Here is a 16917-nt window from a genome sequence, read left to right on the forward strand (position 1 = left end):
GAGTGGCTATGGAACAGGAAGTAAAGGGAAGTCTCCAAAATGGGACACAGATGGTGAAAAAAATCTGACCAGGGTTGTACCCCTCCCTTGCTCTATCCAAAATGAAAAAAAAAAAGTTTTGCCTGTAGTTCTACTTTAAGACATAAAGCTTTTATATTTTGCTGTGATTTCTTTACATAATCAATAATGGTTGACTATGGGCACCATATATTAGAACAGCAGCCAATGACATGGATTGCAATGGTCAGTTTTGTAGTGCAGGTAAGAAACTGACATAATGTGAAGTTTTAAGGTATGTACACATAAAATTATAGTACATAAAATGTACATAGTGTGTACTTTTCTCTAGTAAAAGCTTTCAACCCAAATGGGACTGAGGTATTTTCTTTTACTGACAAAGTGGCTTAAAGTGAATAGTCCTTGCCATGCATTGCTGTTTCTCTTTGACAGTCATGGACTGTTAGCTTGTGGCTCATTTTCTCTATGGACATAGCTTGTTCTCAGTTCACCTGGCACAGAGAAGCTTACTGGTGCTGCAAGCGATACGCTTGTTTACCTTCTAATCATTTCCAAAGTCACCCCTCTCAGCTTTTTCCTTTTTGCTCTCATGTGCCTGTATGATAAATGTGCTCTATAGAAATGTTGTGTATTCTACACTATGAGAGTGCTATTGTAAGCAGAATTTCACTAAAAACTATGACAATGCAAATCCACAAGTCCATCACTAATTCTTCTCTAGTTACCATGTTATTTCCTGCAATGTCATTTTTCTTTTAATATGTACCAGCATGACCCAGCCTACACACCTGGCACTGTTACTCTTTGTCTTTTTCATTGTCTTTGGCCTTTTTGGTGTAAATTTAATTTGTAAAAAGATGAAACAAAAATGTAAGCTGGTTCCTCACATTGAGGCACTTTTGCTATAATAACTGTCGCACCACATTACTACATCACTATTCTCCAGACACCCAACACATATTTCAGAACAGGTATACCCAATGTATACTGGATATTCCTCTTTGCAATGTTGAATACACATCATAATCTATTTGGTAACACTAAATTTCTGTAATTTTCTCATTGCCATATGAGAAAAAAGTTCATTCAAATTGAAATTAAAATGTAGCTTTGTGTTCTATATCACAAACTCTAATCTGCAGCCATTGAATGGAAGGTGACCGTACAGCATTGTGGGCTTTTTTTAAAGCGGCAAAGAGAGAATCAGAAATATATGTTTGAACCATTTCTGTGGGCACAGCCTAGAAGTGAATTTAAATAAGCTCATGCGTGCAAAACTGAATTTCCGAATTTATACAACAATTCAGTAGGGAGCCTATCTTCTGGTATAGCCACTAGTATAAGATATAAAATCAGGAAGCTATTCTGATCATTGGGGTTTCAGGATTAGAACCCGATGAAAGGAGTGAACTAGAGGATGACATAACCTCTGTCCTAGGGCTGCTAGAAAACAATGCCTCCCAATACATATTCCATCAAATGTTCTGTCTGCACTCCTTTAGAATGGACATCATGTCTATGCCCATGTTTTGCTGAGCAGGGTACCTAACAGGTTGGTAGCAGGCTTTCACTATAGGGTAACATTTATAGGGAAGTATAACTGTCAAGGTAGGAATATGGGAGCTGCCATTGATGACTTGTGTTTGAAAAATGTTTGCTCCAAGGCTGTCATCCTTACTCTTGCCTCACTTAATTAGTGAGTTGATATTGAACAAGCATGAAGCCTGTGAAGTTTCAGGACACCTGATATACACATACTGTATGTGTTCTGGGTCAGTGACTTATAAGGTATTGAAAAATGGGTAAGGCAAAGAATTTTGGTTCTAGAACTTGATCTTGCAAACACTAGTCAGCAACGGCAGTAACACAAGTCCGTAATTTATTTCCTGGCAGGTTTCTGTTTCTGTCTAGACACTTTCCTAGCATACTGATAGCATTTATTAGTAGCCTAATTCCCCTAGGATTACACCGTGCTTACAGTATTCATGATATCTAATAAAGCTGTTTAAACTTTACTGGATGCCCTGTAAAAAGATATACCTGACCGTGAGCATTCCATAGACAGTGGTAGATTACAGTTGTCACAAGAAGTAAAATAATTCTCGTTAGATATAATGGTCCTTCCCGTGCCATTTAGTATTACAGAAGTGTAGTTGCTCTTCAAAATAAAACTGTGATCAATAATCACCTAGAAAATCTACAAAAAGTAATTTATGATAGTGGGGAGATGTACTGCAAGCTGATCACATAAAGTCCATTTTGGGCACCTCTGCCAAGTAATTTATCGACAGAAGGGGTGATGTGGTGTGGTGGCACAAACCTCTGATGGGCCTTTTAGACCATAAAGCTTGTACTGCTTCTCCTCACCATGTCCCACCTAGGATGGAACAATCCCCTGATAACAAGTAAGCCATGCAAGTAATGTAACTGCAACTTTACTCGTATGTGCCTTAAGGGTCCTACAAACCCAGCGTATGGTGAATTTTAATAACCTACGTGAAGTTTTTGAATTCTCTCATCTACCCTGACCCTTCCTACAATGTTTCTAAGAAAAGTGACCATCTGTTTACATACATGTCTATGCAACACATATCCCTGCGGTGTAGTAGATGAGTCAGTCCTGTTGAAGACTACACAGCTGAATCGGCCTTTCAGCTGATAGCATTATGGGAAGCCTCAGGGTAAGCCTGCCACAGATGAGTAAATTGCGCGATTTCCCCATCAACACTGTCATTGTTGATGGGGGGGAATGCCTCACGTGGAGCTATTGTATTCCCCCCGCAGGGAGCCATCCCTGTTGGGAGAACAGTGATTATTGCTAGCAGCTATAGCCACTGGCAATAATCTCATGCAAAAATAAGACATGCTGGTTGTACCCAAGTTGATCGATGGATAAACTTGGGTACAATCAGCCTGCCCATAGATGGTTTGAATCTCAGACAGTTCCTGCTAAACTGGCTGAGATTGGAACCATCTATGGCGGGGTTTACACTTTGACTAATCAAGTCAAGGTCTACATACAATTCATATCTGGATTCATGGGGACTTTGGGTAACACAGAGGACTGAGAACATTTAGAGGTTCAGGTTGTTAATGGGGTACATTTAAAGTCTGGGAACAATTAGAGGTTTAGGAGGACTTTGATTAACACAGAAGCCTGAGAAGATTTAGAAGCTCTCAGGGTGATTATTGGGGTACATAGAAGACCATGAGCAGTTAAAGGTTCAGAGGGCCGTTGGGGCTCACAGAATACTTTGAACAAATAAAGGTAAATTAAGATATTAAGTGCCTGCTATAAAACAATACAAGTTCTGAGTTATTACTGATGACAGGGTGAACTTCAGGGTCCCTTGAGTAACTATAGTTCTTGCAGAAAGCATAACCTTGAAAAACCTTGCTGCTAAATGGGGTGAAGAGCACCAAGTCTTCCTCTTAATTAACATTTCTAAAGTGGAATGACAGAAAAAAGCTCAACTTTATACAGGAAAATCAAAGGCAATAGTTTTCAGGAGATATTATTATTTCTGTTCTCTAAAATGACACAAATGACAGAAAATTCTTTTAAAAGCCATGTCTGCTTCCAGCACTTCAATATCTTAAACAGTTTGCCTAGTCTATGGCCTACTTGCATTAAAGGAGAATCATTCAATCAGACAAACTAGTCTTTTAAATGCACATCATGGTTTGATTTTTCTGTGCATGTTATTTTCAACTGCTCAGTCAATCCAAACCTTTACAGCAGAATAAAAAATATTTCTAAATCATTTGCCTGACTTTTTGTATGACGGTCATGCGACGCTGTACCCAAAATGCATTTTTATATTTTTTTCCCCCACAAATAGCTTTCTTTTGGTGGTATTTTATCACCACTGGGATTTTTATTTTTTGCGCTACAAATAAAAAAAAGACCAAAAATTTAGAAAAAAAAACGTTTTTCTTAGTTTCTGGTACAAAACTTTTTAAATAAGTAAGTTTTCTCCTTCACTGATGAGGCTGCCCTGATCAGGCAGTATTGATTGCCACTGATGAGATGGCACTGATGATGAGGCACTTATATAGAGCACTGATGGGCACTGATAGGCGGCACTGATGGGCACTCTTGGTGGCACTGATGGGCAATCATAGGTGACACTTATAGGTGGTACTGATAGGTGGCACTTATCAGAAGGCACTGACAGGCATTGATGGGCACAGAGTGCCATCCTAATGGTCACTGATTGGCACCCTTGGTGGGCTCACCTTGTGGTCTGAAGTGGGCATCCCTGGTGATCTGAAGTGGGCATCCCTGATGGGTCTGCACTGATAATCAATGCACTGATTATCAGCGCAGACCCCCCCTCCCTCCCCCTGTCAGGAGAGCAGCTGATCAGCTCTCCTCTACTCACGCCTGTCAGTGCGAGTGGAGGAAAAGCCGATAAACAGCTCTTTCTGTTTACACTGTGATCAGCTGTGATTGGGCACAGCTGATCACGTGGTAAAGAGCCAATGTCAGAGGCTCTTTACCTAGATCGGAGATGCGGTGTGTCAGACTGACACACCACACCACCGATCACCACAGGCACGCTCTAGCAGCTTATCCTGCTGGACGTCATAGGACACCCAGTCAGGATAATTAAACCACTTTCCGGCTGTCATTTTGCTATATGGTGGGCGGGAAGTTGACAAAAAAAAAAAACCTGGACCCCGATTGGTTTCTATGCAGACCTGCACCAGATTTTGCACTCTCTGGTTTTAGCAAATCACTCCCAAAGTCTTAGTTATTTTTGATTAGAAAGCAGCCACAGTATGAATAGAAAAGCCTGTCCCTAGCCAGCATGCTGCAAGAATTAACCCCTGCTCTTTATGTGGAAGCAGTGCAGAGGTCCAGCACACCACATGCTAAGTCAAACCTGCAATCCGCAAAGCTCCTTCTTATTGCTGTTTGAAGAGCTTGTTTACTGACTCAGCAGGGGGTGTTGGACCTCTGTAGAGAGTCCACTGCTTCTATGTGGACAGCAAGGATCCCTCTCTGCAGAATACTCGCTGGTGACAGGCTTTGCTACTTAGAACCATCACCCATTACCCTCTGGTCTGCTAGGGAAGGCATAAATATCAAATAAAGCCTTTTTTTTTCATTCATGTAATTCTAGCAGCATCTAAAATATATATTATTGTTTTTTTTTTTTCTTTTGAGTGTCTGTTTTCAGCACTGAGCTTAGGAAGGAGAAAAAGCAGCAATGCGCCTGTAAATAACCAAAAAACAAGTAAGGTGTACAAAGCAAGACTGCACTATTAGAACTATCCAAAACTGATTACTGGTCTTAAAAAGGTTGTTTGACATCAGGGAGTAGTGCCTATAAAATGTTACTCTGGCCATAATTCACATAGCCATATAAAAAAAAGCTTTCTTGATATATGTGTGACATACATAGTGACCTATACTCACCATTCTTGCCTCTCTTTCAGCTTTGATTATTGCAGCTTTTTATATGCCATTTCCAGCGCTCTGTGCTTCACATTGATATCCTTTGCTTGCTGTGCTTGCTTGTATTTTGTATTATACTGTCCTGATTGTACCAGTTTTCCTGATTTGTTACCACTTTGCACTGTACTGTCCCAGTACTGACAAACCTTTTTACTGCAATCATTCTGTAGGTCACCTGCCATGGCTGGAGGATTGTTTGCCATTGAGCGAAATTATTTTTTCGAGCTTGGGCTGTATGATCCAGGTCTTCAGATCTGGGGCGGAGAGAATTTTGAAATCTCTTACAAGGTAACGTATATTAAGAGTGCTCATTTCTTTTCCATGATATTGCAATTTGTTCTTGGACATATTTAATAGGGCAGTGCAGATAGCATTAATAAAATGCAGACACACATAGGAACAAATACCGTACTTCCTTTTACTGTAGTCCTATAACTAACTGATTGAATCAGCTTTATTATATTTAGTATTAGTGGCGGCTGGTGCTCAATATTTTGGGGGGCGTCAAACAAACCTGCCCCCCTCGCTCGTACTCGTCCTAAGACTCCCTGGCCAATCGGGTCTCAGGACCCGCTTCCTGATTGGCCCGGGAGGAGAAGCAGGAAGACATTAGCGAATATTAACTTGCTAATGTCACAAAACTGGGTGGGCTCAGGATGCAGTACTGTGCGCCCTGAGCCCACCCTTTTTTTAAGCCAATTAGAGCCTCAGGCTCTAATCATGTGCTTCAAAAAATAAAAAAAATGCGTTCGGCGCCCTGCATGTAGATTAGGGGTCGGGGGCGTAGATTAGGGGGGGCAGCACACCTGCGCCCCTAATGAAGCAGCCGCCACTGATTAGTATACTATACTATATTGTCATTGGGTTTTTCATTTTTCTTATTTAAAAAAAAAAAAAGGCCCGGCTGTACTTTTAAAACACATTACACCCAGAAGTATTGCAAATATCACATCTGATTTTTCTTTTCTGCTTTAAATGCTGCCATCACGGTGTCAAACTAGCGTAAAGTCTGCTTTGTTTATTATAGTCAGTTAGTATGCAGTCTGCACAATGAAGTGCATATAGCACATCTCTGCAAACCAGGAATAATAACAAAAAAGAATTCCTTTTCGATGATTTACAGTTGAATGTCTGGAAGGGGATGTGGTTTGCAGGGCCTAGAAAAACTTACTGAAGGCTTTCTGCTTTTAGCAGTGTTAGAGCATTTTGAATACTATGGCCGTGCACGAAAACACACTTCAACATATGTTACAAACATGTTCCAGTGCAGTTTGTTTACGCATGTAAAAAGCATGAAAAAATGTACATACTACATTTACTAGTCATTTATACTTGATGTGATTGTAGCTGTAGTCACTAGTCATTTATAAAATGCAAGCCATGGTGTGGAGACAAAGGGGTGCCACAAAGTTACCTCTGCATAAGGCTGCAGATAGAACGCTGTAATTTGAAGAGACGTTTTTCATATGACTGGTGCGTTTTTTATTTTTATTTTATTTTCAGGTTTTGGCCAATGGCTGGCTCATATTGCTTTAAAATAGGGCCCTAAGCAATATTATATACAGGTATTTATATAGCACCAACAATTGTACATTCACAACAGTCATTGCCCTCTAAGCACATACATATGCTAAGGCCAATTGTCTTTGGAGCATGGGAAGAAAACTGGACTATCTGGAGGAAACCCATGCAGGCACAGGGAAATAAAACTTGAGCAAAAACATGCAAATTCCATGCTGCATTCAAACCGAAGATCCTAGTGCTGCAATGCAGAAGTACTAACCACTAAGCCACTATTACTGAGAACTCTTTAATGCAGAACTCCAGGAATTAAGTTTTCAGTAAACTTACATTGGTTTAGCTTAACTTGATGTACTGTAAATATCCATTTCTGATATCCAGAGGGCTGCTTGGGGATGCTGAAAATCACTGTAGTACTCTGCACTACCGACAGCGGTAGCCATGGTCTTCTGAGTGCTGCAGGAGCGGCTTCCTTTCTGCGCACTGAACATAGGGGGCTATTTGCTTGCCAATGCTGCCATTTTGAGAACGCCTTGTATTTTTTTCAGTGTATAAAATAGCATTCTCTGATTGGATGAGGTGAAAATTGTATCATCATTTGCTCCTCTTCTCTACCTCATTTAATCAGATCATGCCTTGTATTCACTGAAAAATAAATAAGGCGTGCTTTGAATGGCAGCAATGTTTTGCGAGTGAAGCTGAACCCAGAAGATCACGGCTATGACTGTGTGTAGTGCAGATTACTACAGTGAATTTCAGCATCAACAGCAGCCCTCTGGATAAACGTAATCGATAATTATATCATGCCAAACTGGGCCAGTGCAAGTTTGCAGAATAGTTAATTCACGGAGTTCCACTTTAAACATTGTATATTTAAATTATATACCTTCTACTACCCTTGACTGGCTTCTTTGTGTTCAGAAAGAGAAAATCTTTGCCTGAAGAGTAGCTCTCTCAAACCTTGCCTTGAAATGACAAATCCATTTTAGGTGTCATCCTGTTGTAATAAGTTAGATGGTATAACCTCTGTGCAGGTTACATTAGTGCCATTAATTATAAGTTATAAAAACTATTAGGCCTCACGTATACTGGACATTTTGCCATCTCTCCTAGATGCCTTTCCTCCTGGCAGCAGCGTTTTGGCAGAAAAAAAAACTTGATGCTTGTAAATGCGTTTAAAGCGTTTAAGCACACCAAGTGCTTGGGTGTTAATTTAATTGACTAGAATAAGGCTCCAGCGCTAAGCGCACATTTAGACATGTTTGCACGTGCCAAGTGTTTTTTCTGCCACATCGCTGCTGCTCCTGGACGCACTGGCTGTAGGTTTCTTTTCTGCCTCTAGGTGCCCCTGCCTCTAAACTCCTCTAAGCCATGGTTCACACCGGTGTGGCTCTGAAATCATGCTACTTCAGTGCAATTTCAAAGCCGCACATCAGTGCGATTTGCACTGCCGATTTCATTGCAGCTTGCGACTTCATTCAGGGCGGCACGGTGGTGTAGTGGATAGCACTTTCACCTAGCAGTTAGAAGGGTCGCTGGTTTGAATCCCAACCACAACACTACCTGCCTGGAGTTTGCATGTTCTCCCTGTGCCTGCGTGGGTTTCCTCCGGGTACTCCCGGTTCTTCCCACACGCCAAAGACATGCTGGTTGGTGAATTGGATCCTGTCTAAATTGTCCCTAGTATGTATGAATGTGAGTTAGGGACCTTAGATTGTAAGCTCCTTGGGGGTTAGGGACTGATGTGAATGTACAATGTATATGTAAAGCGCTGCGTAAATTGACGGCGCTATATATATCAGTATAGTAACTGAAATAAATAAATAACAGAAGTCTATGCAAGTGGCAATGAAATTGGTAAAAAGTAGTTCCATTGCTGGCAATGGGGTGTGACTTGCCATGTGATTTGGAACTGGCAAATTGCATGACTGGTTGCACTGGTTTGAACGGGGGCTAAATGGCTATGTGTGCATGGACACATAGGCTAACATGGAGGGGTGTACAGAAGCAGAAAAAAAAATCAACAGTAAAAACACCCAGCATGCATGAGGTCTAAAAGTATGTAAAGTTCAGATTGTTCACAGCACTAAGAAAGTGTACATGAGTCCATAGGAACCCATTAACAAGCTAAAGAAAGCCCACCACCACCAGCCTTTCTGCTCAGCAGATCTGTGTGTGTGTGTGTGTGTGTATATATATATATATATATATATATATATATATATATATATATATATATAAAATACACACACACTGGGGAAAATAATTTGATTCCCTGCAGATTTTGTAAGTTTGCCCACTTACAAAGAAATGAAGGGTCTACTATAATTTTTATCATATGTGTATTTTAAAAGATAGAGACAGATTAACCAAGTATCCGGAAAAAAAAACAAATGCTATAAATTGAGTTGCAGTTCAGTGAGTAAAATAAGTGTTTGATCCCCAAGCAAAACATGACTTAGTACTTGGTGGAGAAACTCTTGTTGGCTTGCACAGAGGGTAAGACGTTTCTTGTAGATGGTTACCATGTTTGTACACAACTCAGTAGGGATTTTGGTCCACTTTTTACAGGTCTTCTCTAAATCCTTAAGGTTTCTTGGCTGTCGCTTGGCAACTTGAAATTTCACCTCCCTCCATAACTTTTCTATAGAATTAAGGTCTGGAGACTGTCTAGGCCACTCCATGACCTTAATGTGCTTCTTTTGAGCCCCTCCTTTGTTGCCTTGGCAGTATGTTTTGGGTCATTGTCATGCTGGAAGATCCATCCACGACCCATCTTCAGTGTTCTGGCTGAGAGAAGAAGGTTCTCAGCCAAGATTTTACAATACATCGTCCCATCCATTGGCCCCTCAATGCAGCAAAGTCAGCCTGTACCTTTAGCAGAGAAACAGTCCCAAAGTCCTCTGTGCTTGACTGTAGGGATGATGTTCTTGAGGTCATAGTCAGCATTTTTCTTCCTCCAAACATGACGAGTCGAGATAATGCCAAAGAGCTCAAATTAGGTCTCATCTGACCACAGCACTTTCTCCTAATCCTCTGAATCATTTAGATGTTCATTGGCAAACTTTAGACAGGCCTGTACATGTGCCTTCTTGAGGAGAGGGACCTTGCGGGCGCTGCAGGAATTTAATCCATGGCGGCTTACTGTTTTACCAATGGTTTGTTTGGTGACTGTGATCCCAAATGTCTTGACATCAATCACAATTTCCTCCTGTGTAGTTCTGGGCTGATCCCTCACTTTTCTCATAATCATCCTTACCCCATGAGGTGAAATCTTGCATGGAGCTCCAGACCGAGGACGATTGAAGGTTATTTTGTATTACTTCCATTTGCAAATAATCTCTCCAACAGTTGTCTCCTTCTCACCAAGCTTCTTGCTGATTGCCTTGTAGCCCATTCCAGTCTTGTGGAAGTCAATAATCTTGTCCCTGAGGTCCTTTGACAGCTCTTTGGTCTTGCCCATGATGGTGAGGTTTGAGTGGAAGAAAGAGATTCTGTGGACAGGTGTCTTTTATACACATAACGAGTTGTCATTAGGAGCACCTTCTTAAATTGAAGGGACTAATCTGTGTACTACATGAGCACATACTGTAGCCAGTCTGTGGGAGCCAGAATTTTTGTTGGTTGGTAAGGGATCAAATACCTATTTTACTCACTGAAATTCAACTCAATTTATAACATTTGTATCATGTGGTTTTTTTTTCTGGATTTTTGGTTGATATTCATTTAAAATACGATAAATAAATAAATGCAGCGCTAAGTGTCATTAAACATACGTTTTCTGTGGTTGTACAAACGTATAATCAAACATGCGTTTTTCTGTGATTATACAAACGTATAATTAAAGTTATCACCTTTCATAGGTAATATGGATATTCATCCGTAAAAGTGTAATAGTAATTCAAAAGGTAAAAGTAAAAATAGACAACAAAATATAAGTGCAGTGTCTACACACATAAATCATAATCTATATCATCCTTCATCAAATCAGTGTCTAGTGGTATATAAAGAATAAAGTCCATACATTAAAGACTGTAGCGATAGGTAGGTGATACGTTTAATTATACGTTTGTATAATCACAGAAAAACGCATGTTTGATTATACGTTTGTACAACCACAGAAAACGTATGTTTAATGACACTTAGCACTGCATTTATTTATTTATCACATTTTGTATACGGTTATCATACTGGTGATGCTGGCTGCTGAGCTACACTTTTAAGAGTAATTTGTTTAGTAGCGCAACAATACCTCTCTTTTTTTTTAGTTTTGTTTACACATCATTTAAAATACACCTATGATAAAAATTATAGACCCTTCATTTCTTTGTAATGTTTCTTTGTAATCTCTGCAGGGGATCAATAATTACTTTTCCTACTGTGTATATATGTATATAATATACATACAGTACCTCACAAAAGTGAGTACACCCCTCAAATTTTTGTAAATATTTTATTATATCTTTTCATGTGACAACACTGAAGAAATTACACTTTGCTACAATGTAAAGTAGTGAGTGTACAGCTTGTATAACAGTGTAAATTTGCTGCCCCTCAAAATAACTCAACACACAGCCATTAATGTCTAAACTGCGGGCAACAAAAATGAGTACACCCCTAAGTGAAAATGTCCAATTTCAACCCAAACTGTCAAAATTTTGTGTGGTCACCATTATTTTCCAGCACTGCCTTAACCCTCTCGGGCATGGAGTTTACCAGAGCTTCACAGGTTGCCATTGGCGTCCTCTTCCACTCCTCCATGATGACATCACAAAGCTGGTGGATGTTAGAAACATTGCACTCCTCCACCATCCGTTTGAAGATGCTGACAGATACTCAAAAGGGTTTAGGTCTGATGACAGGTTTGGCCAGTCCACCACCTTTACCCTCAGCTTCTTTAGCAAGGCAGTGGTCATCTTGGAGGTGTGTTTGGTGTTGTTATCATGTTGGAATACTGCCCTGCAGCCCAGTCTCTAAAGGGAGGGGATCATGCTCTGCTTCAGTATGTCAGAGTACATGTTGGCATTCAGGGTTCCCTCAATGATCTGCAGCTCCCCAGTGCCAGCAGCACTCATGCAGCCCCATTTAATGACACTCCCATCACCATGCTTTACTGTAGGCAAGACACACTTGTCTTTGTACTCCTCACCTGGTTGCTGCGACACACGCTTGACACCATCTGAACCAAATAAGTTCATCTTAGTCTCATCAGACCACAGGGCATGGTTCCAGTAATCCATGTCCTTAGTCTGCTTGTCTTCAGTAAATGGTCTGTGGGCTTTCTTGTGCATCCTCTTTAGAAGAGGCTGGAATGACAGCCATGCAGACCAATTTGATGCAGTGTAGTTGTAGTATGGTCTGAGCACTGACAGGCAGACCCCCCCCCCCCACCACCACCACCCCTTTAACCTCTCCAGCAATGCTGGCAGCACTCATACGTCTGTTTCCCAAAGACAACCTCTGGATATGACGCTGAGCATGTGCACTCAACTTCTTTGGTTGACCATGGCGAGGCCTGTTCTGAGTGCAACCTCCCCTGTTAAGCCACTGTAAGCTCTTGACCACCATGATGCAGCTCAGTTTCAGGGTCTTGGCAATCTTCTTATAGCCTCGGCCATCTTTATTTAAAGCATATTTCTTTGCCATGAGGTGCCATGTTGAACTTCCAGTGACCAGTATGTGAGAGTGAGAGTGAAAACACCAAATTTAACACACCTGCTCCCCATTCACACCTGAGACCTTGTAACACTAACGAGTCACATGACATTGGGGAGGGAAAATGGCTAATTGGGCTCAATTTGGACATTTTCACTTAGGGGTGTACTCACTTTTCTTGCCAGCAGTTTAGACATTAATGGCTGTGTGTCGAGTTATTTTGAGGGGACAGCAAATTTACACTGTTATACAAGCTGTACACTCACTACTTTACATTGTAGCAAAGTGTCATTTCTTCAGTGTTGTCACGTGAAAAGATATAATCAAATATTTACAAAAATGTGAGGGGTGTACCTACGTTTGTGGGATACTGTATGTATGTGTGTTTACAGTGTGTGTGTGTATATATATATATATATATATATATATATATATATATATATATATATATATATATATATATATATATATATATACACACACACACACACACATTAACCATTAACTGCTGCAAGCAAATGCATATTTCAGCAAGGCACCAGTGACCATTTTATTTTTTTATTTGCATTGGCTGTTTTGTGAAATGGCACTTGAGCGGGGGTCACACTGCACAAGACTGGTGAGTGAGTGAGGCGGTATCAGCAGAAGTATGTAAGGAACTCAGTGTGGCTGGGGGAAGGGGCACACAGATAACCACATGCTTCCCCTCTACTCAGTATAGCTAGTCAGCTAGTGAGGTATTGCTGCTCTAATCTCCTCTAAGCACACAGTATAACAGGGCTGTGCTGTTATCTGACACCAAGCTGAGCCAGAGAAGAGGGAGGAATAGAGCAGAAAGCTGGTCTGCTGAAAAGAAAGAGCAGGACAAATCTCTCCCAGCACCTAAATCATGTGGTTGACTAAAACTCTGCTTGGTGCTTTTGTCTTTCTGTCGTCTTTATTTCACACGGTCCCTGGCAGCTGGGAATGACACGGCCTATGTGTTTACAGCTTGAGCAACTGAAATTATGAACCACACACATGGCAAATATTGGGAACATAGTCACACAAATCTAAATGTCCTTTAATGTGTACAATGCTGATAGTGAGACTCTTAGGCTGTATACATGTACAGAATATATACACTTTGCTCCACAAAAAATACATCCAATTACCATAGGGTCTGCGACAAAGGTGCCAACAGCACTGATATCACCACTCAGCGGCTGACATCACTTCACAGCTAGAACTGGCATGTATGAGCTGGCATGATATTTGCCAATGTAATAAATGTGCATGTGGAGTGCAGTACATTTTAGAGCTGCCATTACTGACCCTCTTCTAAAAAAGGTTAGGTGCCTGGCTGTCTCTGGAACAAGGATTTAGGTCCGGGTGAATCAGAACTCTTTTAGGTTGTAAGCTCTGATGAGCACGGCCCTCCTACCCTCTTGATTTGAATTGTAACGGTATTGTCTTCATTCATGTTGTAAAGCTCTGTGCAAATTGTTGGTGCTATAATAAATCCTGTATAATGAGGTCTGTATCTCAAACAAAGCAATGGATCAGCATGATAAGCCATGAAACTAGTGTTTTTCAGAGGATGGTGACAACAATGGAAGCCTACATATACTCTCAATTACGATTTTTTTATCCTAAACCCTAAACCTTCCCTCAGACAGAACTTATTCCAGCCCCTAAATCTATCACAGAACCTAAACCTTAAGGCCATCTATACTCTTAATGTTTGAAAATCTTAGCACTAGAACACAGCATAGCTAGCCCTCTGTGCCCAAAACCCAAGCACCATACTCATAACAGAAAACAACCGCATTCAAGTATGAGCATGAGCAGCCAAGCTGGTGATATCGGCATGGCTGGGATCCAGGAGGTAAGAGACACCACAGTGATGATCAGTGGGGGTGCCCTAAAAAGTCAGAATGCATATTCTGGTTTGGGGACACAAGTTATTGAAGTCAGTGGATCAGTCTGACAGTCAGGCAACTAGCATTTTCAGGAGGAGAGGTCAGTAACGGTAGCTAGATTACCTTTAAACCAGTCATAGCTTGCTGCTTTTATGTCTGCCATAGCCATTAAAGGTTGGTTGGGCATGTTGGCACAATCTAACTATCTTTAGGCATCTGCAGGCCACTAACCGTGGGTCAGGAGGCATGCTACAGACACCTCCAATAAAGGGGGCCGACACCATAGTGATCAAAAATGTGTTTCTCAACCTCTTTTCAGTCAAGGCACCCTTTAAAATTATGGGCAATCTCAAGGCACCTTTAAAATTATGGACAATCTCAAGGCACCCTTTAAAATTATGGACAATCTCAAGGCACCCTTTAAAATTATGGACAATCTCAAGGCACCCTTTAAAATTATGGACAGGCTCAAGGAACCCATTCTAAAATGTAAAAAAACGTTTCTAATAGCTTTACATAATGTAGCAACATCCACACATAAGACACCCAACAATAGAGGTGATTTATTCTTCCAAAGCAAATACACTTTTGCACACCGGTACTGACTAGTATTCCATTTTTTTCTCTTCTCCCTCAATTTCTCTCTATCAGTCAGCTAATGACACCCCAGTGCTGAGGGAGAGGGGCACAGGAGGGCACAAGGATGCCGTGGAGGCAACAGCCATCTTCCTTATTAACTGATGATGTCATTGGTTGTTAGGATGCCAGTGTCTAGTTTGTTGTAATGGTGCATAATGAAAACCTGTGACTTTGTGTAACTAAAAGGCAGGCTTCATCCACCTGCTGGCTTGTATACAATTTTTGATCAATTTTTAGGCATTTTGCCAAGGCACCCCTGAAGAAGCCTCAGGACACCCTGGTTAAAAAAGGCTGATCTAACTTGTCTGATTTTCTGTTCCTCCATCAAGCCTTGGCCGAAGGTGTGCTGGTGCCCAAATAGACACTAGAAATTAGATCATCTCCTCCTTGGTCAGATCAAGGAGTCTATCATCCAATGTCTATGGGCACCTTTTGTCGCCTATGTTTATGTAGCCAGCCTTGTTCTGGGGATCGGTGACAAATCTCACACCGTGAGGAGGAAGAGGCATACTGGCTGTGCAGATGACGTTTCCATTTGTGCTTAGCAATGTTTGTGTTCATTATGTTTTCCCACTAGGAATTTGAGTTCCAATCACTTGAAGGAGTCTAGAATAGTCGGTCTTGTTTTAAACCACAATTAATTATTTGCATTTGTGTTGGTTGAGGAAAAAGAAAACAATCAAGAAACTGGCAATTAACAAGAGCAACCTTTCCTGTATGCAAATAACCACAAGCTGTTCTATTGTCTGTTTTCTATCAGCACACTAGAAATGTGGGGAGATCTGTAGTGGATACTTTTCAGTTTATTCTAATGACAGGTGAAAATTACGACTTGTAATCTACACTTTCCCTGTAGGATCAATAGGGTCCCCTGGATAGGAATGTAGACCTGTCTCTGGGAAACTATTGAAATCCATCACATTTCAGAAATTTTCTGTATACATCTGTTGCACAGGAAAGAGTTAGGGCCAGTTCACACCACATGCAGTCCAGTGCATTTATTTTCTGCATCAAAAACGCATAGAAAGTAGGTTATATGGTTTTCAATGGCATAGTTCACACCAGGGCTTGCAGTTCCAGTGCGTTCCAGTTCCAGAAAAAAAAGTAGAACATGCTGCATTTTTCCTGCACTGGACTGTACTGGAACGCTGTAAAACCCATCAAAACCACAAGGGAATGCACCTAAACACACCAAAAATGCACTGGAACACCCATGTTCTTTATGGTTAAGGAAAAAAAAGGGGGGGGAGAAATACACTGGACTGCATCAAAAACGCACTGAAACACATCAAAAACGCACATGCAAAAAAGCATCTGGAGCGCATCCGGACTGCGTTTCTGTGGTGTGAACTGGCCCGAAAGCAAAATAATGCTGATCTTTGCTACCAGACTGTAGGTTTGTCGATAATTATTTATGAATGATCTAAATGAATGAGATTAGGTTCTTTTTTGTTTTTGTTTTTTTCTTTAAATTTTGCCAATCTGCCCATAATTTATATACCTCATATATTTGCTTAACCAGCGGGTTGAACGTAAGAAAATGACTTGATTCAATATGGATGGGAGAATCGCTCCCTCAGTGCTATTGTACTCTGATAGTGGGGAGACTTCCCTCGCCTTCAGAATACACTGACCAGCACCATTGGCTATAGCCGGCGGCGCTGATCGAGAGAACATTTTCCTGCCCATACATATATCAAAATTCGTCCAGCCCCTGCT

General features: G+C 41.0%; 1 protein-coding gene across 2 annotated transcripts in view; it reads left to right on the forward strand.

Moving 5' to 3' along the window:
• The window catches only part of GALNT7 (polypeptide N-acetylgalactosaminyltransferase 7), a 232865-nt gene that overhangs the window by 178374 nt on the left and 37574 nt on the right, over positions 1-16917 (forward strand). For both annotated transcript variants that reach the window (XM_073606420.1, XM_073606424.1), the window contains one exon: positions 5653-5770. In XM_073606420.1, the coding sequence (XP_073462521.1) occupies positions 5653-5770 (118 nt within the window). The remainder of the gene's footprint in view (positions 1-5652; positions 5771-16917) is intronic.

The sequence above is a fragment of the Aquarana catesbeiana genome, linkage group LG01 (genome assembly GCF_042186555.1).
Source record: "Aquarana catesbeiana isolate 2022-GZ linkage group LG01, ASM4218655v1, whole genome shotgun sequence".
Classification (NCBI taxonomy): Eukaryota; Metazoa; Chordata; class Amphibia; order Anura; family Ranidae; genus Aquarana; species Aquarana catesbeiana.